This window comes from Mus caroli, unplaced genomic scaffold, assembly GCF_978045245.1.
Source record: "Mus caroli unplaced genomic scaffold, Mus_caroli_1 scaffold_1, whole genome shotgun sequence".
In the NCBI taxonomy this organism is placed as follows: Eukaryota; Metazoa; Chordata; class Mammalia; order Rodentia; family Muridae; genus Mus; species Mus caroli.
In genome coordinates this window covers 90,023,240-90,044,290 of record NW_028227256.1, presented here as the reverse complement: position 1 = coordinate 90,044,290, position 21,051 = coordinate 90,023,240, and the positions used below count along the sequence as shown (strand labels likewise).

Sequence of the window (21,051 nt, the reverse complement as noted above, 5' to 3'; positions counted from 1 at the left end):
GTGCCCTGAGTGTTTAATGAGTTCTCTTTGAATGGCTGGAATTCAACTGTTTCCAACCACATTTCTAGCCCTGTATAGTCTCCCTGAATTATATACAGTCAGAGAGTGAACATACTGCTTGTTTTTTGAATGCTATGTATCAGATAATAATGTGACAACAGTACACTGGTCTTTTCTACCAAGAATTTAATTTTATATTATTTTTATTTTATTTTAATTATGTAAATATACTCCAAAATATGTTGGAACCTATCTTCATTTTAGATCTGTGAACTATTAATTCTAAGGATTAATCAAGTCTTACTTGGTCATAACAACCATTAAGTTTTTCAAATGCTCAGTTTTGAAATTTAGCAACTGTAAAAAACTAGCTAAATGTGATATGGTTAACAGAGTAACAAACAGCTCATCATTAGAGCCAGGTGTGGTGACTCACGCATTGAACAACACACAAGGTAGTGGGTATCTCTGTATGTATGCATATCCCTGTAAGTTTGAGACCAGCCTAGTCTACATAGCTGGTTCTAGGTCAGCCAGGGCTACATAGTGAAACACTGTTTAAAACAAACAAACAATAACAAAAACAATAAAAACCCCACCAGCAGTCATCATTAAGCTTCTACTGGCATGCTAAAACCCAATACACGGTAGGATCAATAACAACAGAAATACATTCAAGCAACCACTCAATTTCAAAGTACTTCCACTAGAGTTTTATTTTATTTTATTTTTTTTACACATCCTTGACTTTATTAATATTGTTCATTAATCCTCAAGAAATTTATACAAAGCTCCTCCCTTTAGAGCAGAGGATTTATCGTTGTTTCAAACTTAAAATCACATGTTTGTGGGGGATAGTACATTGTGCCTCATTATTGTCTTTAGTGTCTGTTTGATTACTAGTAAGTCCACTAGAGTTTTATAAATTACTAATTTTTAAGTGAAAATTAAACATAATACTAACTAAATGATTACCTAGTCATCTCTACTATGTAACAATTCTGCAAATTCACCTTTAACAATACCTTACAAACTTGGGTTGTCACTAAAATTGACAGTGTCTATTTTTGTTGTTGTTGTTGTTTTGACACAAGATCTCTGTAGTCCTGGTTGTCCCAGAGCTCACTATGTAGACTAGGCTGGCTTCAAACTCACTGAGATCTTCCTGTCTCTGCCTCACAAGTGCTGAAATTAAAGGTATGCAACCGGGCTGGTGAGATGGCTCAGTGGGTAAGAGCACCCGACTGCTCTTCCGAAGGTCCAGAGTTCAAATCCCAGCAACCACATGGTGGCTCACAACCATCCGTAACAAGATCTGGCGCCCTCTTCTGGAGTGTCTGAAGACAGCTACAGTGTACTTACATATAATAAATAAATAAATCTTTAAAAAAAAAAAAAAAAAAAAAAAAAAAGGTATGCAACCACCATGCCCAGCCTTTAACAGTAACAGTGTCTTTAAGATCCTTCTGGTTTGGATAGTGGCCAGTGTCAGCAGGGATAGCAGACATGCCAGGAAGCCTTACTGGGACTGGAGGGTGTTCTGAAGTAGGTCATCTACAAGGCTATTGGCAGGCTCAGTCCCCTGCCTTTATAAAGTCAGGACAGCTAGCTTCCTCTAGTATCTTTTATGACCTAGTCATGAAAGTCACATCATTTCTACAACATCCATCTATAACGATTTAAAAGGGGAGTGAGGGACAACAATATGATTTAGAAAGTAAAGGCACTTGCTACTCAAGCCTGGTGACCTGAGTTCTATCCTTAGAACCCATATAAAGATGGAAGTCAAGAACCACCTCTACACAAGTGTGCCTCTGTGCACATTAAATACATGCACACACACACAAATAATAAAAAAGAAACAACAACAACAACAAAACCCAAAAAAAATCCTGGTAAGGGTTGAGAATACTAGGGGGCAACTATCACTGGTGACTATTTTAAAAGTTAATTATAATTTATGAAATTCCTAGGCAAATGGATGGACCTGGAGGGCATCATCCTGAGTGAGGTAACCCAATCACAAAAGAACTCATATGATATATACTCACTGATAAGTGGATATTAGCCCAGAAACTTAGGATACCCAAGATAAAAGATACAATTTGCAAAACACATGAAACTCAAGAAGAACGAAGACCAAAGTGTGGTCACTTTGCCCCTTCTTAGAATTGGGAACAAAACACCCATGGAAGGAGTTACAGAGACAAAGTTTGGAGCTGTGAGGAAAGAATGAACCATCTAGAGACTGCCATATCCAGGTATCCATCCCATAATCAGCCTCCAAACGCTGACACCATTGCATACACCAGCAAGATTTTGCTGAAAGGATCCAGATATAGCTGTCTCTTGTGAGACTATGCCAGGGCCTAGCAAACACAGAAGTGGATGCTCACAGTCAGCTATCGGATGGAACACAGGGCCCCCAATGGAGGAGCTAGAGAAAGTACCCAAGGAGCTAAAGGGGTCTGTAACCCTATAGGTGGAACAACATTATGAACTAACCAGTACCCCCGGAGCTCAAAGTCTCTAGCTGCATATGTGGCAGAAGATGGCTTAGTCGGCCATCATTAGGAAGAGAGGCCCCTTGGTCTTGCAAACTTTATATGCCTCAGTACAGGGGAATGCCAGGGCCAAGAAGTGGGAGTGGGTGGGTAGGGGGGTTGGGGGGGAGGGGGTCTGGGGGACTTTTGGGATAGCATTTGAAATGTAAATGAAGAAAATGCCTAATAAAAAATGGAAAAATTTATAACAAAAAAAACTTTCATTGTATATGAATAAAGAAATTACATAAAAATCTTGTTTTCCTCTTGAGCAAAATTTACTGAATATATGTGTGAGTATATATGATATCTTGACCAAAACATAAGACATATTAAGTTCCAGAGTTGATATTGCAAAAGAAATTTTCTCCCTTACATTACAGGTAAGGCCAATGCATTTCGTAGGTTGGAAAAAGGGGACATTTAGTAAACTAGCTTCTTACCAACCACCATCAGAGTGAACTCGAACCCCTTCTTCACTGATTTTCGGTGAACTTGATTGGGAAGATTTGCAAATCCAACATAGCCAGGAGTTTCTGGATTTATAAACTGAGTTGGTTGTTGCTAAAATAAGATTAAAAAATACAAAATAAGCTAATAAACACCTTAATGATTGCTTTTATAACATTATCAGACCTGTGGAAAACATAGGTGATCAGTAATTCTCACAAATTAAAGAAAGGGGGAAAAAAAAAAGAAACTCCATAAAACACCATTTTCAAAACTTATACTTTTATTAGAAAATTGTACACTTAAGTGGATTAAAGAAAACACAATTTGAGGCTGGAGAGATGGCACAGCGGGTTATGATCACTGGATGTTCTTCCAGAGGAGCCAGGTCAATTCCCAGCACCCACATGCTAGCTCACAAATGTCTATAGCTCCAGCTCCCAGGGATTCAATACCCTAATAAAGACATACACTCAGGCCAAACACCAATACACATAAAATAAAAATAACTAAATCGTTAAACACACACACAAGCCAATCTAATTTCTTCCTTATATTATGACTCATAATTAATATTTTGATAGTTAGTTTCTGTTTAGCAATTTAACTATGTAAAATATGTAAGACTTGCCGGGCGTGGTGGCGCACGCCTTTAATCCCAGCACTCGGGAGGCAGAGGCAGGCGGATTTCTGAGTTCGAGGCCAGCCTGGTCTACAAAGTGAGTTCCAGGACAGCCAGGGCTATACAGAGAAACCCTGTCTCGAAAAACCAAAAAAAAAAAAAAAAAAAAAAAGTTTAAAAAAAAATATGTATGACTAGCTTATCTCAATGAAATAAATCAAATTATGGCTTGAGATAAATAGTTAAAAAAAACTGACTCCTCTCATTGAACACTTAGCTAAAGACTAGTCTACAACCAGGATCAGGAATGATGCTCTGTGAAAACATCTGAGAGTAGGACATTTCTTGCTATTCTTCATCTATGACACAGAGCTTTATCTAGAGAAAGGCAGGGAATCTAGGAGAGGAATGTTGAGATTTCAGGTTAAAAAACTATCAGACAAAAAAACTAAGCCCACAGTGGACTACCCTGAAATATCTAGTTATTTGTTTTCGACAGGCTCACTACATATTCCTGGCTGGTCTGGAGCTTGCAGTCTTCCTGTTTAAGCCTCACCGTGCCTGATGACCTCTGTATTCTTGATGAAAGAATGTCTGGTAAGGCTAAAGATGATGGAAGATGTGGTAAATCAACAGTGAAAGCACAATCTCGGAGATGAGAAGATGGAGTACTTGCCTTGCAAGTCTGACAACCTGAAGTCAATCACTAGAAAGCAAATTAAAAACAAAACCAAAAAAGCTGGGCATGGTGCTAATAAAAAAAAAGCCTTTGTGATCTTAGCCCTGGACAAGTGACGACAAGTGGATATAGTTGAGGCTCCAGGCTAGTGAGAGAGATCTGTCTGTCTCTCTGTCTTTCTCCCTCCTCCCCCAACACACCTAAAAAGAGAGGAGGGAGAACCAACCAACCAACCAACCAACCAACAAACAAAACACTGATGGACAGTGAGGAATGATACCCAAGGTTGAACTCCAGTTTCTGAATACACATGCATGCAAGCACTCACGCAGCCTCTCCCACCTTTTAAATCCTACAATTTATGCAATAGCAAACTAAAAGTGAAAAAATGTTAATGCATTGTTTGAACTAAATTAGAAAAGTTGTAAAATAGCATTTATTTTACGATTACATTTATAACATCCATTCACATGTACATACATACAAAAATATACCTAAAACTTTCATAGTGATTATTTCTGGGTCATAGAATGATGACTCTTTTATTTAATCTCTGATTCAAATTACTTGTATAAAAAGCAGTAACTGATATTATGGCTTGTCATTGGATAGTAATAAACACTCAGACTCACAAATAAAAGGCAAAGCTAACCTTCAGTCTTAACTACAAGTTCCACTTTCTCAGCTTATGTCCTTTAGAACTAATTTATATCAGGGCTCTGGAACAAACAATTTATAAGGGCTAATCTAAACTCATGTAGCATGTCTAAGAGCCCCATTAATTTAATCATATGAATTATTAGAATTCTTAATAGCTATTTGATTGGTATAGGAAAAAAATCCCAGATGGTCAAAAGGATTCACATCAACATACAGATTTAAGATTTTGGTAAAGAAGGCAACTCAAAACTTGAGAATAATACAAAATCAGAAGTTTATCTTAGAAATCCTTTTTAGGTATCTGAACATTTAAAACAATTTCTCATTACACCATAGATACATGAACTGTATGACCTTACCTTAGACATCTTTCTTGATTTTCCTGTCTATCTGTTAAAAAAAAGAAAAGACAAAGGTCTGACTTTATATATGCATATTTAACAACATGAACTGACGCAGGAAGATAGATATGTGACATCTACCTTCTTTACCTTCTTTTTTGTTTCTTTAGCTTCTCAGTAATCTCAAACATAGCCCCAGATTACTCAATATAAAGAAAAAAATTAAATAAGCTGACAAAAGTATCTGGACATATATTTGTATATTTCCAAATATATACATATTTATATATATATTCTTTCAGTACTGATTATATTCTAGACATCAGGGATGGGATGGGATAAAATGACAACCTACTTCATATCTCTATTTTAATTGAAGCCTTTCAAGGAGAACAGGATACCACTGTACCCAGAGTCCTGTATCCTGAATGTGTGTTATCTCTGACTGAAAGATCACTAGCATAACTTGGAAACTAAATTTTGGCACTGGGGCACAAGGTACAACATGAAGCACATTTACAAGTAAAGAGGACAGACTGAAAATTTTAATGTTTATGTGCCTGTCTGGTAACTCTGAGGTCAGAAGGTGTCAGATCCCCTGGAACTGGAATTATGGATGGCTATGAGCCACCATGTAGATGCAGGAGCCAAATCCAGGTCCTCCAAAAAAGCAGTAAGTGCTCTTAACCACTGAGACCCTCTCTAGCCCCAGAGCTGAATTGTTACACAAATTTCACAACCAAACAAAATGTTCCTGTCAAAAACAAATACCAGTCTATACATTAGCCAGCTATCTGGAACTGTGTATCAGAAGAATGAATTAAGGTCCCTTAGATAGAAAGGGCATCCTTGAAAAATGCTATTAATAGACAACAACTAAATAGATTAAACTATGTCAGCAAAGTTGAAAGTTAGGAGTAGGAGTGAATATAAAGAACTAAAACCTTCTAAAAGAGAGATAAATAGGTCAGATGGAATATAGATTTGCCAGAAGCTACACCCTGACTGCAAAAATAGTCCAGTTAGGAGATAATAGGAAAGGTAGTCACTAACAGGGGAAAACTGCAGTAACCCCAAATCAACAGAAAAATGTAAAACTATATACGATGGTCCGTTCCTGTAACCGCAACTGTGAGAAAGCTGGGGCAAGAGGAAAGTGAATTCAAGGCCACCCCTGGATATTTTTCTTGATTTTTGTGGGGTTTTTTTGGATTTTTGTTTTTGTTTTTTGTTTTTTGGATAGGATCTCTCTATTATGGATCCCTAGCAACACTGGGCCAGTATTTGTCTTGTTAAAGTCTTAAAAAATAAACAATGAAAGTAACAAGCAGCAACTCAATCAAAGCAGAATACACAGAAAGAGGAGACTACCAATAACAATCTGACATCAAATCAAAGGTGAAACGCAGGGCGCACGCCTTTAATCCCAGCACTTGGGAGGCAGAGGCAGGCAGATTTCTGAGTTCGAGGCCAGCCTGGTCTACAGAGCGAGTTCCAGGATAGCCAGGGCTACACAGAAAAACCCTGTCTCGAAAAACAAACAAACAAAAAGGTGAAATTTGAAAAAATAAATATGAAAAAAAGAAAAAAAGGTGTCCTCCTTAAATATATATTGGGATAAACAAACAGAGCAAGCCAACAGAGGCAAATGGACAGTTTCCGTTGTTGTTTTAAGTCATAGAAGAGTACTTGACAAGAGAAAATGTTAACAGTATACTTCTATATGAAACATGTAGGATAGAAAACAGTGTATACAGCTTAATAGCATTTTTATGGAAAGAAAAATAGCTACATGTATAAAATCATGTATAAAAATAAATGTATACACCTCATGCTTATGGTTATTTCTTATAGTGGAACTGGACGTGATTACAACTTCTCCAATATAGTTCACCTGCCCAGCAAACAATATCTGTTCTGCAATTAGTCAGAAATAATTTTCTTCCAACAGCTTGACTCGTACACAAAACATCTCTTTCATGCAGCTACTGCTATTCTCATTAAAAAGTAGATACTATGTGCTTTTATATACTAGCATATGGAGAACATTTTTAACTTACATAATAAAAAGAATGATAACAGACACCCGGCTATGGAAAGTGATATGAAGAACTAGAATTCTCTACATGATTTCCTCTATTTAACAGGGGGAAAAATGTTACCATTAGCTGTTTGCATTCATGGTGTAGTTTGAAACACGAAATACAGAGGAGTTAGGACTGAATAAGCTGGGGTCTCTCCTCCTACCAGCCAATGGCCTGCAGTGAAAATTAAGGATTTCATTTCCACAAATTGTGGCTATTAATCATGTAAAATGTAAATGTAGAATTTTAAGTGAAGGAAAAATAAGATCAGAGATAGTTTAAAAACTGTTTTGTCTTCTGTAAAGAGTCAAAATAAACGTTGAACAAAAACATCAAGAGAGAAATTCAAAGTTACTGTAGCAGGAAAACTAGCTCTTCTCCAATTCCCACCCCACTCCTGTCCACAGCATCAAAGTCTCACTGTTTTTATCACCTTCCATGAGTCAAAAAGATCAAGATTGTGAAGTTATTTTGATTTTAATAAACGATATCTAACTTCCTTAACAGTTAACACATGGAATATACTTGGGATTTCATGGATACGGTTGTGCTCCAAATATACATGTATAGGTTATCATATTAACTCGATAATGCAAAAAGCATTAAGAAATAGTCATTTAAAATTTTTGTAAGAAAGATATAACAGAGCCCTGTCCAAATACTTGAGCACAGATAAAACCATAAAGCAAAGACAAAGACACGTTCCAATCAACTTAAACAGTATTCCAAGGGCAGAAAGGCAGGAATACAACCAGTCTTGCTTAACTGACATACAGAAGCTTTATGGAACACAGAATGACTAAAACCACATAGCCTACACTTTAAAAGTATTAATAAATCGTCAAAGTTTTCATTATTTTTAGGGTTTTGTTTTAGAGATAGTTTCTCATGATCCTGAAACTTGCTATGTAAACCAGAATGGCCTCAAACTCATAGAGATCTGCTGCCTCTATCTCCAGAGTAATGGGATTAAAGGTATGAACCACCATGTCTAGCCTGAAAGTTTTTTGTAATCAATACTCTCAACAAGTGATCTGTTTAAACAAAAGGTGAAAACAAACTCTCAAAGAGCTGGAACAATTCTGAACTCTTGGATTAAGGAAATCCCCAAAGCAAAAACCACAAGTTGTCTCTAGGAGCCAATGGAATTGGGGTGGGAGAGATGCAGAGGTCTACATTTACAGGACAAACTCAAACTTGAGTTTTACATAGTTTTATCAGTAGCAGTTCAAATAAAGCAATTTTGTCCCACTAACCTGGGCTCATGGGAGCTCAGAGACAGGACCAAGTGTCAGGGAACCTATATGGGTCTGACCTAGTTCCTGTGCATATATGTTATGGTGTGTAGTTGCTATTCTTGTGGAACTTGGGGGTGGGAGCTATCTCTGACCCTTCTGCCTGCTTTTGGGACCCTATTCTTTATCTAGCCTTAATATGTATGAGGGAGGTACCTAGAGCTATCACAACTTGATAGGCCATGCTTGCTTGATATTCCTGGAAGGAGTGGATTTGGGGGAGAGAAGTGGAAGGGAGAAACTGGGAGGAGAGGAAGAATGGGAAACTGCAATCTGAATGTAATAAATGAAAGAAAGAAGTTTTGTCCCTAAAAATATCCACAAATGATAAAAAAAATTCTAAAGAAATTAATAAAGAAAAAAAATGAAATTATTCTAAAAATAGAAGGACAAGTAAATCCAAAAACTAAATCTTTGAAATAAGTTCTTGATCTTGTTTTTGAGGGTCTCACTATGTAGCTTTGGCTGTCCTGAAACTCACTAGTAGACTGAGCTGGCTTCTAACTCACAGAAATTCACTTGCCTCTACCTCCCCAGTTCTTTGAGTTAAAGGAATCTGCCACCATGACTGACAAAAACAAATTTTTCATATGAATCCAACTAAAGAAATGAGAACAAACATAAAAGAAGGTACAATCACAGATACAGACTATAAAAAGGCCACAATTATATATTATGCTATGTGTTACCAAAACACAACAAAAACTAGAATTGATGTTACTAAGATCCAGCAATAGGGCCAGCTAGATGGCTCATAGTTACAAGGGTCTTGCCTCCAAGCCTGAATACCAGAGTTAGATCTCAGGGATCCACATGGTAAAGGAAAAAGAATAGGCTCCAACAAGTTATCCACTAATCTCAGCACACAAGGAGCATATGCCCCATTCCCCCCAAATACATAAATATTAAAAAAAATCTAGAAATGAAGAAATCAAAGCACACACACACACCCCTAAACTAGAAATGTAAAGGGGCCAACACCAGATGGAATTAAAGCAAAAGAGCATGAAACTCTGAAGAGACCAAAACGAAGTCTTTTAACTATTCAAGCCACTGCAGAAAAAAGGGAAGTGCTCTGGTTTGTTTGTGAAGTCAACATAATTTCAATAACAATTCAGATGGAAAAGGAAGAAAGAAGGCCCCACAGTAAGGAAAGAAAGAACAAATATCAAATCAGTTTCATTCATAGATATAAATACAAAATTTAAAAATATTTGCTGGCAATTAGATTCTAGTAATGTATCAAAAGTATGACTATAACAAATTAAGAGAAAACCATATATAAACAGATACCAATGAGGCATTTAATTAAATTCAGCGATCATTCTGCACGAAAACCCCAAGGAAACTGCTTGTATACAATTCAGGGTTATTTCCCAAATACTATTCCTTAAACAATAAGACTCCTTAAACTAGGGGATGAAGAAATGGCTCCCAGGTTAAGTAAGAGCACTTGCTGCTCTTCTAGATGACCCAGGTTTGATCCCAGCAATGACATGCAACTCTGTAACTTGAGTTCCAGGGGACCGATGTCCTCTTCTAACCTTTCTGGGCACCAGAAATGTGATACACAGATGTACAAAACACTCATATACACAAAAATACAATGTTTATAAAAGAGGATATTAAATCTATTTGAAATAAATATTAGATAAAAAAAGTTCATTACTCTTATAATTACTTTAAAACACTGAAGAAAAACTTCAAGCACACCTAAAATATCAGAATAAAATAAATCCTCAGGTACCAACCTTTATTCAATTTCAATAATTAACACTCAAGTCCAATATTAGTTTATTTCCAGCTTGCCTGAATTACAGTGAAGCAAATCTTAGAACAACACTTCATTTATAATTCAATATGCACATGGATCCTAAAAATGATACGCTATTATTTCTATTAGAAATTAATTATAGTTGTTTAATGTAACCACATACCCAACTGCCTCATTTTTTTCATTAGAGTAAAAATGAAAGTAGCATCTACATATTGCAATTTTATTATAATTATTTAATACTACTCTATTAAGATTAGTGCATCAGAGCCGGGCGTGGTGGCTCACGCCTTTAATCCCAGCACTTGGGAGGCAGAGGCAGGAGGATTTCTGACTTCCAGGCCAGCCTGGTCTACAAAGTGAGTTCCAGGACAGCCAGAGCTATACAGAGAAACCCTGTCTCGGAAAAAAAAAAAAAAAAAAAAAAAAAAAAAGATTAGTGCATCAATGCCAGGCGTGGTGGTACATGCCTTTAATTCCAGCACTCGGGAGGCAGAGGCAAGTGGATTTCTGAGTTCGAGGCCAGCATGAACTACAAAGTGAGTTCCAGGACAGCCAGGGCTATACAGAGAAACCCTGTCTGGGGGGGGGGGGGGGGGCTCATGAAACAAAACTACCTTGCAGACAGGGCTGAATATACAAAAACACACAATACTTGAGTTAAAAAAAAAAAAACAAAAAAACATACACACAACAGTAGCCATGCTTGCTGGTTTACATCTTTGATCCTAACACTTGGGAGCTCTGTGAGTTTGAGGCCAGTCTAGTCTACACAGTGAATTCCAGGACAGTCAAAGCCACTTTATAAAGAGACCAGATCTAAAAAAGAAAGCCTGGGGCTGGAAAGATGGCTCAACAGTTAAGCTCACAACCATCTACAATGTGATCTGATGCCCTCTTCTGGAATGCAGGTAGCAGGTGTACATTCAGATAGTGCACTCATATACATACAATAAATAAATCTTAAAAAAAAAAAAAAAAGGCCAACAGTAAAACAGGCTAAGAGGAATATAAGCCTTCTATCTCTATCTGAGAGACTGTCATAAGATCATTAAGAGAGATGTTCCAAACTGGGCTAGAACAAAAAAACAAAACAAAACAAAACTTTAGAATATGACAATTTATTTGGTAAGGTGCTACAAAAGATAGATAGCAAGTCAAAAGTTTCTTTCTAGCTGGCTGTGGTGGGGCACCGTTGTAATCTTAGCACTCAAAAGACAGGAGGATTGCAAACTGGAAGCTGCTTGGACTACACAGGGAGACCATGTCTCAAAACTGAAAGTTTCTTTCTGAATTGTGATTGTGTGCACTGTCTGTGTCTGGTACTTAGAAGAGTAAGCTCCTGATTTCATGTATGCTAGATAAGTGTACTTACTACATACAAGCTGAATGCCAGCATTCAAAGTTTTGCCTATCCCATTTAGGAATGGAAATAGGGGGAAATAGTAAGAATAAAATAAAAAGCAAACCAGGTGTGGTAACACAGCACTGGAGGCTGAGGTACAAGGATTCCAAATGTGAGCCAACTTGGATTATTATGAGTTCTGGAATAGTATAGGCAACAAAGAAACCATGTCTCAAAACACTAAAATGCACAGGAACACATTTTAGGTTTTTTGTCTTGTTTGGTTTTAAGAGTCTTTATAATAAAAACTCAACTTAAACTGGCTAACTTATTTCAGTCTCCCAAATGCTGAGATTACAGGGATACAACACTATACTTGGCTATGAACAGATACAGAATTTAAAAAAAGCAAGCCCTAAAATTATCAAGTCATTTTGTTTCTCCCAAATTGGTATAATTAATTCGATTCTAAACTAGAATCCCTATGGTATGTCTCCTTTCTTTAGGCATTGGATAAAATAATGGGAAGATAAACACTTGAGAGTAGAAATGTGGAGATTTGCCTTCACTACTATTATATGTCATTTATTTCTAGCCACCATATACAGGGAATGTCATGGGTAGCTTTCTACATCTCTGTATCTCCTTAGCTTACTGACCCAAGTCCGCAGCCATTTTGAGGTCCTAGGTCAGTTCAGACCAAAGAATAACTTCCAATATCATTTTCCTTTCTTTCAATAAGTACTGAGGGCTAGAGAGATGGCTGAGCTGTTAAGAACACTGACTGTTCTTCCAGAGATTCTTGAGTTCAATTCCCAGCAACTACAAGGTGGCTCAGATGGGATCCGATGCCCTCTTCTGGTGTGTCTGAAAACAGCTACAGTGTACTCATATAAATAAAATAATAAATAAATAAATAATAAGCATCCTGATGCACAACACAAGAACAGACATGGAGAATACATACAATGATTCTTCAATACAGAGACTGCTAGGCTATGAATGTTACCCTATACCCAAACCTAGCTTGTATTCTAGTCTCAATGATTTTCTAACAATGTATTAAACATAATAAAAAGGGGTTTTAGTTTTTGTTGTTTGGGGGGCGAGGGGGGACATGTAATAAGGAACCAGAAATCTTGCATTCAGGGCAAGCACTTGACCAAGTGAACTAACTACACATTCCTAGTAATGCCAAATGTTAACTGAAAGGTGAATACTGAATTTCTGAAGCACTTGGGTTTAGTGAGAACACCTTGTCCATTAACATACTGCTAGGTACAGAGCGCAGATCAGTTAGGTCCCCCACATCTAAGGTACACAGTCAAACTAAAACTTTATTCTTCCACATTGCAGATTTCACATGTCAGAAGTTACTAAGTTCCTTACACTTGGCCCACAGCTTCTTTATTTCAGAGAGTAACACTATTACCCAATTATGAGTCAAAAGATGACTAGGTGAACAAAACCTATTTTTGCAAGTGGCATTTATAATAACGGAATACTAAATAGGAACCATCATTCATGTACACAAAGTTTTACATTTGTATATATTACCCCTAATCTCCAAAGACTCCTCAGTGTAGGATCCTGAAGAGCTTTTATCCAAAGAGCCTAGACTCTCTTGCCATTTAGGTTTCTTAGATTTGAAGATTGTACAAGCACATTATGCAAGACAACACTCTTAATGGAGCTTGGAGCAGCAAGCCACAAACAAAGGGAGCTGAATTACACTCACTGATAATAGAAGGAGGCCCCACCTCCTTTCCCTAGGTTACCCAGCTAACTCAGAAGGAGAAGCTCTAGTTCTTTATTGACCTGTGGTGCTCTGTTAAGGGGGGGGGGGGGGGAAACCTAGGTGGAAAAATGATAAAAAAGGATCAGGACAACTTTTAAAACTAAAAAAAATCATCCCAAAAATTAGATATAGCAGCACACACTGACAGTTTGAATGCTGAGTATTGCAAAGAAATCCTGAATGGCAACTACCAAAAAAGCCATTGAAAATAAGGAGTCTCAAATTAGAAGCATCATGAAGAAACAGCCTTTATGACCCCTTCAAAACTCTGTTTTTCCTTATGTTAACAAGACGGATTTTAAAAATGTATCTAAGATACTAAAACAATTTTCACTACTAAGGGAAAAAAAAAAAAAAAAAACCTAAGGCTTTTCGAGAGGTTTCTCTGTATAGCCCTGGCTGTCCTGGAACTCATTTTGTAGACCAGTCTGGCCTCGAACTCAGAAATCCATCTGCCTCTGCCTCCCAAGTGCTGGGATTAAAGGCGTGCGCCACCACGCCCGGTTGAGAACCTAAAACTTAAATCCCTTGATAGACAGTAGGGACCCCAATATTTGACGCCAGAGAAACACTTAATCCGTCTAAAGGATATCGAATCCAGTGAGAGTCCTAACAACAAGCAGCGAGCAGGAACTACACAACAGATAAGCATTAGACAGAGAATGTGCGAGATTAACTGCGTTCCAGACACGAGAAGTAAACTGGGTTAAGACCAGCCATAGAGACCACAGAGGTCTGAACTAGAAGTTCCATGTGTTGAAAGTCTGGAAACGTAGTACAGGACAAGGCAAGGCGCCACTAACAAATGAGGCTGGAAGATACAAAAGGGCCAGGCTTGGTCTGGGCCTACGGTCAGCTTCAGAGTTAGACTTCATGGCTTCTCAGTCAAAGGCCTCCACTCCATGCTCCCTTTCCCGTGTCACTTACAGGGCTACAGCCCTTTGTCTAGCGTCGCACTACCTCGAGGAAGGCCACAGCAGACAAACCACTCCATAATGCGCCTACCACTGCCTTGAATTGGAGAACTTCATTAACATCTGAGTGACTAGTCCTTTTCATCCCCAGGACGAAAGGGCACCGTTACGTGGGAAGATGGCCACACTAGCACAAGTGCTTCGTAGATGTGAATCTAACGCCCGACTCTCCAGCACATAGTATTTGGACTGTGCGCGGTAACTTCACTGGGCCCAGTCACGCCCGCCCCAATGCACTGGACCTGGCTAGCAGGATCACCCAGATGGGGGCCGCCCGTCCAGTTGTCCTCGAAGGGACGACGCCAGCCAGGCATCCATCGCTGGAGCCCCGGACTAAGGGCGCGGCCGCCCCTCCCCCACGCGCTCCACTTCCGTACCGGTTATCACCGCCTAGGCGGCCCGGGCGAGGGCAGAACTCTAGCCCTTTCTCAGGACGGCCAGCTCGACTCGAGCCCGCGCGACAGTGGGTACACATTGCCACACACTTACCCGCTCACACGCTGGAGAACGCTCGTCAGGCGACAGCACGGATCTACCCCGCCCAGTAGCGCGCGCGCGAACAGATGGCGTCATCGCGCCGTCCCCGCCCCTTGCCAACTCCTTCCTGGGCCCCGAGTAGTCCCCTCCTCCGCGGTTGCAAGCAGAGCGCAAGCGTGGACGCGATCCTGCCGTCCGCCTCTGCGCAGGCGCCGTGCCCCTCCCACGGCGGTTGGCCATATAGAGGCTGGGGGCGGGGGGAGGTCAAGCGTAGCCTCTTCTCCTTTACCAAGATGGCGTCTTGTTCCTGTTTCGCCACAGTTCCTACCTTATGAGCTTGGATTCCTCACGCTAATAAAAGAGGAGCAGGTAACGAGATTCTCCGCTTTGTGGGAAACTAGAGTTGAGGGAAGGATATTTACTAAGGAGAAATAAGGTGTCCACTGAGAGCGAGAGACGACCGGGGGCGGGCAGGTGGCAGCATGAGTGCGGAGCAGTGAAGGGGAGGGAGCCCTTTGCCTCTACCCTTTCCTCCTGGAAGATGGCGGCAGCACCGAGCAAGGAACACCGAGCCGGGATAGGCGGGCGCTTGTGACTTGCCGGCGGGCATCTCTAGCCGCCTCCGCAGCCGTCTCTATGGCGGGCTGTCGTCCCGGGATTGGCTACGTGCTGGTCACGTGGGCCTGCTCCCCCCCCCCCCGCACACCATAGAGTGGTGCCTGTCCCTGGGGACGTGGCCTTCCTGTGTGGTCCTGAGCCCATGCCCCGCGGGGGAGGGCGGAGCCGGCACGGCCCCCTACCCTCTTTCAGACTGGGGCGGGCGGTGAGATCTGCGGCATGCCCTGTTCTCTACGACCGGCTTGAAGCTGGCTGGGAAGGTGCAGTACTGGGCTGCGGCCTGGCTCGGGTTGTCCTTCCCTTCAATCGCAGGAGGTCCCCTGGCTGGTCAGCGATCGTAAACTCCTACCTTAGGCCTTTCACCAAGGCCTTTCTATAGGAAAACACCCTAGAGTACCTCTCCAGAGAAGAAACAGCAATCGCGCGACCCTAGTGGATGATGCGCACAGTGTCGGTATTCCGAACTGTTCTGACACATGCCTTGTTGTGAGGGAGTGGTTTTTTGTGCGTTATTACTTTGAGTAAAGTATCCCAGTGCTCGAGGCTACATTGCATATTCTGTCTGAATTAGAAGACTGGAGGGTCGACTGGGCATGTGTTTGCATACGATATAACTGAACCAAAGGAGATTGACTTGGTTTTTATTATGTTTACAGACAAGGATAAAGCATGGGGACAATTGGAGGGTTATAATCTTCACTTACAACTTGGCTCGCCCTTCAGCTTTGGGTTTTGCTAGTCACCTTAAGTCTCAAACAATGACTTCACATATTTGTTGGTGTCCATTTAAAGAGTCACTTTCTTAGTAACTTTCTGAAACCCAGTTAAACCAGTCACAAAATTTTGTTTGAAGCTAGTAGTAGCTACAAGCTAAATTTCTATTATGGAAGCGGGTGTGCATAGGAAAACACTGGGTAAAACCTATTGCTTAAGCTTACGTTTTGAACATTTAAAGTATCCATAGGCTAAATTTGTTACTACATAAGTGAATTACTACTTATGGATTCAAAACAACTCTTAACCTATTATGACAGCTTTAAACTTAGAGATAATGGAGCATATCTTTTCCAGTCTCAGGAATAGTATTTTTGAAAACCAGTTAAGTAATTATCAATGGCACCCAAGCTTTGTTGGTAGCATTGGCTAGAGGCCTGCACTGCTTAGACACTTACTTCCTCTTGAGAACACCCGAAAGAGGCAGATAGGTCAGAATAGACAGGGACACACACAAGCAGATCCTTTTCTCTCTCTCTCTCTCTCTCTCTCTCTCTCTCTCTCTTTCTCTTGTGGGCAGGCCCACTTCTCAGTGGCCAAATAGGCTTTCAAGTACATTTCTTTTAGTTTTATTTTGACCTTCTAAATTTCTAATGTCAGCCTAATAACCTCATTTCTTTAGCATTAAAAAAACGGAGTGCCACACGTGTTAGGGATTCTGGGGGTGCAGAGATAGAAAACATCATTTTTCCTTTTTTTCTAGCTCTTTATGATTTCCTATAGAAGATAACACTTGCGAAAGAAAGCTTATTTTGCAGGCTAATTTGTACCATAATGAGAGTATATAAAAGAAATAGAAAATAGACTATGATTACTTACTGCAAAACCCATAGTGGAAATATGTAAAAGAGATAGGAAGTAGACTATGAATACTTGTTGAAAATCCTTCATAAAGAATGTGATTGTAAATCAGTAATCCAGCACTTTGTATTGTGGAGTAATCAGCACTGTGTATTGAAAGATCAGGAGGTCAGTGTCAGCCTTCTACATAGTGAGTTCAAGGTCTGCTTGACCTACAGGATACCCTGTCTCACCCCTCCTCCCAGAAAAATATAATGGTCCTGGAACTGGGGTTTAAAGAATGATAACAGAGTATTTCCAGGTAGAGTTGGCAGGAAGAAGTGTTGTAAACAGAAAGAGTAGGGAAGGGAAGGTATAGTATTATAGCCAATGGCATACAGCAAAAGGTTGAGAATTGGACAAACATATGGTTAATTTCTTGAATGGCAGAGGGCTTAGCTGAGATTGTATGAAGATGTCTTCATGGTGTATATTCAGTACCTTCTCAGTCTGACAGGTTGGACAGGATTATGACCATTGAGATGACCTATGATACTTTGTAAGATAGATTCTTCATTGCCAATATATGTATTTAGACAAATCTTACATAAAGTAAAAAGCAATCTTTGAAAAGAAACAGCTACACACCAGAAATGGTAGAAGGTATATGTCTATAATTCCAGCACTTGGGAGGCTAATCAGGTAGATGTAGAGATTCAAGGCCAGCCTGGGCTACAGAGCATGACTATGCTTCCTCATACTTAACTTGATTCTAGAAGCTCTGTTTGGATGAGCAGAAAAAGATGCAACACTCTTGATGAGTCGTAGCCACACTTAGTTCTTGTCCCAGGTTCTTTCAGACAGTGAAGGTGCTATGGCACTGGCATCGTCTGGGCTCTGTTGGCTTGGTTCCTATATCTCTCTTTCTTCATGCTTTTTAGTGATAGCCTGTAGCATGATTCATAATAGGCTGCAGTTGGATTTCCTTTCTGTGGTTCACACTGATCAGCTTACAGGTAGCAAATTTAGCAAATGTTTGGAACCATTTTTACTGGATTGAGAAACTCCAAGTGGGCTGGCAAACAGTGATTTTTCGACCTTCTAAATCTTTGTCTTTTGGTGTCACTGATCTATGGGTGCCTTTGCTGACATAGGCCATCTCCACATAGTCATTCCACCCAGGGTACATTTGTATACTTGTATGTGTAAGCACAGGCTAAAAAGCTGTAATTCCAGCACTTAGGCAGTTGGAGCAGGAGGATCAAAGGTTCAAGCTTTGTTACTCTCAGCTACATGTTGAGTTCAAGGAAGCCTGGACAATTGATAAGATGGTCTTTAAAAAAAGGTATAAATAATGCTTCAGCAAACAAAACAATCTCATATTTAAGCATAGGTAGAGGCAAAATGGTTATTCTTTACATGTTATGTAATTACTTAATTGAGAAATTAGTCAAAGCTTTTGGTAACAAGATTTTAAGTAAATATCTACAAATTTAGATTTATGTTTTGTTATTTTTTTCTTTCTTTCTTTCTTTTTTTTTTTTTTTTTTTTTTGAGACAGTGTCTCTGTGTACCCCTGGCTGTCTAGGAACTCTCAGTTCCTAGCTAGTGGAAACCACTAACCACTAGTTAACCACTAGTTAAACCACTAAACCATCTAACTCCCCCTTGATAATTTTAAGTAGAACACTTTTTATTTATTCCTTGACAATTTCATTCATGTAAATCATTCATCTTGATCATCATATATATCTTCAGCTCCTAGGGCCTGCTTCTATGTCCTGAGTGCTGGGACTAAAGTCATGTGCCACTATACCCAGCTTTAGATTTCTTATATGTACCAGTAATTAAGTAGAAAATAAAATACAAATAAGACATGGTGAGACACTCCTGTAATCTCAGTGTTCAAGAGTCACTGACACACACACACACACACACACCCAAGAAAATCACTGTGATTACTCTCCATTAATAAATGTGAACATATAAATGTGCACAAACACATATGCCTACATACATGTGGATGTTAAATCTATAGCATATATGAAAAACCTAAAAACAATTTCTTCTTATAAAGTCTATGTTAGATGATTGTAGAGTAATTCTTCCATAGGTAGTAACTGTTGGTTTTTTGTTTCTTTAAGATGTTACATTATTTTTAATTATGTATATGGTGAGAGGCCATGTTCTAGTGAATGCAGGTGTCCAGGAATGATCCATCAGCACTGGATTCCTCTAGAGGTGTTTGTACCCAATGTGAGTACAAATGTGAGTATGAGGCAGCATGTACTCATAGCTTAAATAGCCCATTGATGTTCTGTGTGTGTGTATGTTAAGTTTTATATGTGTGGGTGGGCTGATTGCATGTATGTCTGTGCACCACATATGTATAGTGCCCACAGAAGCCAGAAGAAGACATTAGATCCCTAATGCTGAACTTATAGGCAGTTGTGAGCCACCATGTGGGTGCTGGGAACAGAACCTGGGTCCTCTGAAAGAACAGTCAGCATTCTTAAACCACTAAACCATCTAACTCCCCCTTGATAATTTTAAGTAGAACACTTTTTATTTATTCCTTGACAATTTCATTCATGTAAATCATTCATCTTGATCATCATATATATCTTCAGCTCCACCCTTCTCTATCTAGGCACTCTCCCTCCCTGCTTTGAATGCTTTCCTCTTGTTTGTTTGTTTGTTTGTTAATAATCCAGAGTCCAGTTAGTGTGGCCTGCTAGAATGTTAACTGATCTTATTCAGTTGACTTGTGTAGGTACTCATAGCAGGTTTGTGGGTGCAACAGCCATGTCATGTCATGAAGACAACATTTCTAATACTTCCTATTCTTCCGCTCTTACATTCTTTCTGCCCCTTTTTGTGATGTTCCCTGGGCTATTATGGGTGGAGTAGGGCTGATATAGATGTCCCATTTAGGGCTGAGCACTCAATAGACAATTTCAGAACTTTTCATTAACTGCTTACTACCACAAGAAAAAACTTCTGGCACTAATCTATGAGTGTAAACAAATGCTTAAAAAGACAGTTTGCCGCCGGGCGTGGTGGCGCACGCCTTTAATCCCAGCACTCGGGAGGCAGAGGCAGGCGGATTTCTGAGTTCGAGGCCAGCCTGGTCTACAAAGTGAGTTCCAGGACAGCCAGGGCTATACAGAGAAACCCTGTCTCGAAAAACCAAAAAAAAAAAAAAAAAAAAAGACAGTTTGATAAAACATTGTTTCTTGGTTTTATTTGGTTTTTCAAGACAGGATTTTTTGTGTGTGTGACCTTGGTGGTCCTGGTACTTACACTGTAGACCAGGCTGATGTGCTGTTTACTGAGTTTGTAACAATAAAATCCTTATTGACACTTTGTACCCTCAGCTTTCATGTCCTTTCTGGAAGATGTTCTCAAATTTATCTTGTAGCCCTTTTGCTGAACTCTACTAAGAGCTTTTCTTTACTCTTTGTATTCTACTTTAGAACTCCTCATATTTTTGTTTCCTGGGTGCTATATCTACATATATATCCTATAGACATTCTAAATTTTCTTTACCCCAAAGATACTGTTTTCTGCATTGCTGCTGAAAGATCCAGCTTTCTGATCAAGGTTCCATGTCTAGCCTCTTATATTTTAAGATTCTTATTTCTACTCAGGCTTGGTGTTTTGTGTCTTTAAAAAAAAGTCGTTATTTGTCATTTTCGTAGTACTGCAGAAAGGAGTACTAGAAAATGTGCTCCTGTCACATGCAACTGCTATAGGAGGTGGGTGCCATAGGACTAAAAACAGGAGGTCTGGAGGAGACAGGTATATCAGTTATAGCCAAGAAGGGAGGAGGGAATA

General features: G+C 39.6%; 2 protein-coding genes across 5 annotated transcripts in view; one reads left to right on the top strand and one right to left on the bottom strand.

Annotated features, from left to right (window-relative positions):
- Positions 1–15,143, bottom strand: part of Septin2 (septin 2) — a 31,867-nt gene extending 16,724 nt beyond the window's left edge. Inside the window, exons 1-3 of one of the 3 annotated variants that reach the window (XM_021168253.2) lie at positions 15,055–15,143; positions 5,314–5,344; positions 2,987–3,107 (exon numbers count right to left, since the gene is read on the bottom strand). In XM_021168253.2, the coding sequence (XP_021023912.1) occupies positions 2,987–3,107; positions 5,314–5,322 (130 nt within the window). In that variant the 5' untranslated portion in view covers positions 5,323–5,344; positions 15,055–15,143. The other 2 variants (XM_021168261.3, XM_021168286.3) reach the window with 2 other exon arrangements.
- Positions 15,144–15,284: 141 nt separating this feature from the next.
- Hdlbp (high density lipoprotein binding protein) overlaps positions 15,285–21,051 on the top strand; it is a 71,191-nt gene continuing 65,424 nt past the window's right edge. Inside the window, exon 1 of one of the 2 annotated variants that reach the window (XM_021168191.2) lies at positions 15,285–15,411. The gene's annotated coding sequence lies outside the window, so the exon portion shown is untranslated. Of the gene's footprint in view, positions 15,412–15,768; positions 15,921–21,051 lie in introns of those variants that run through there. The other variant, XM_021168198.3, reaches the window with a different exon arrangement.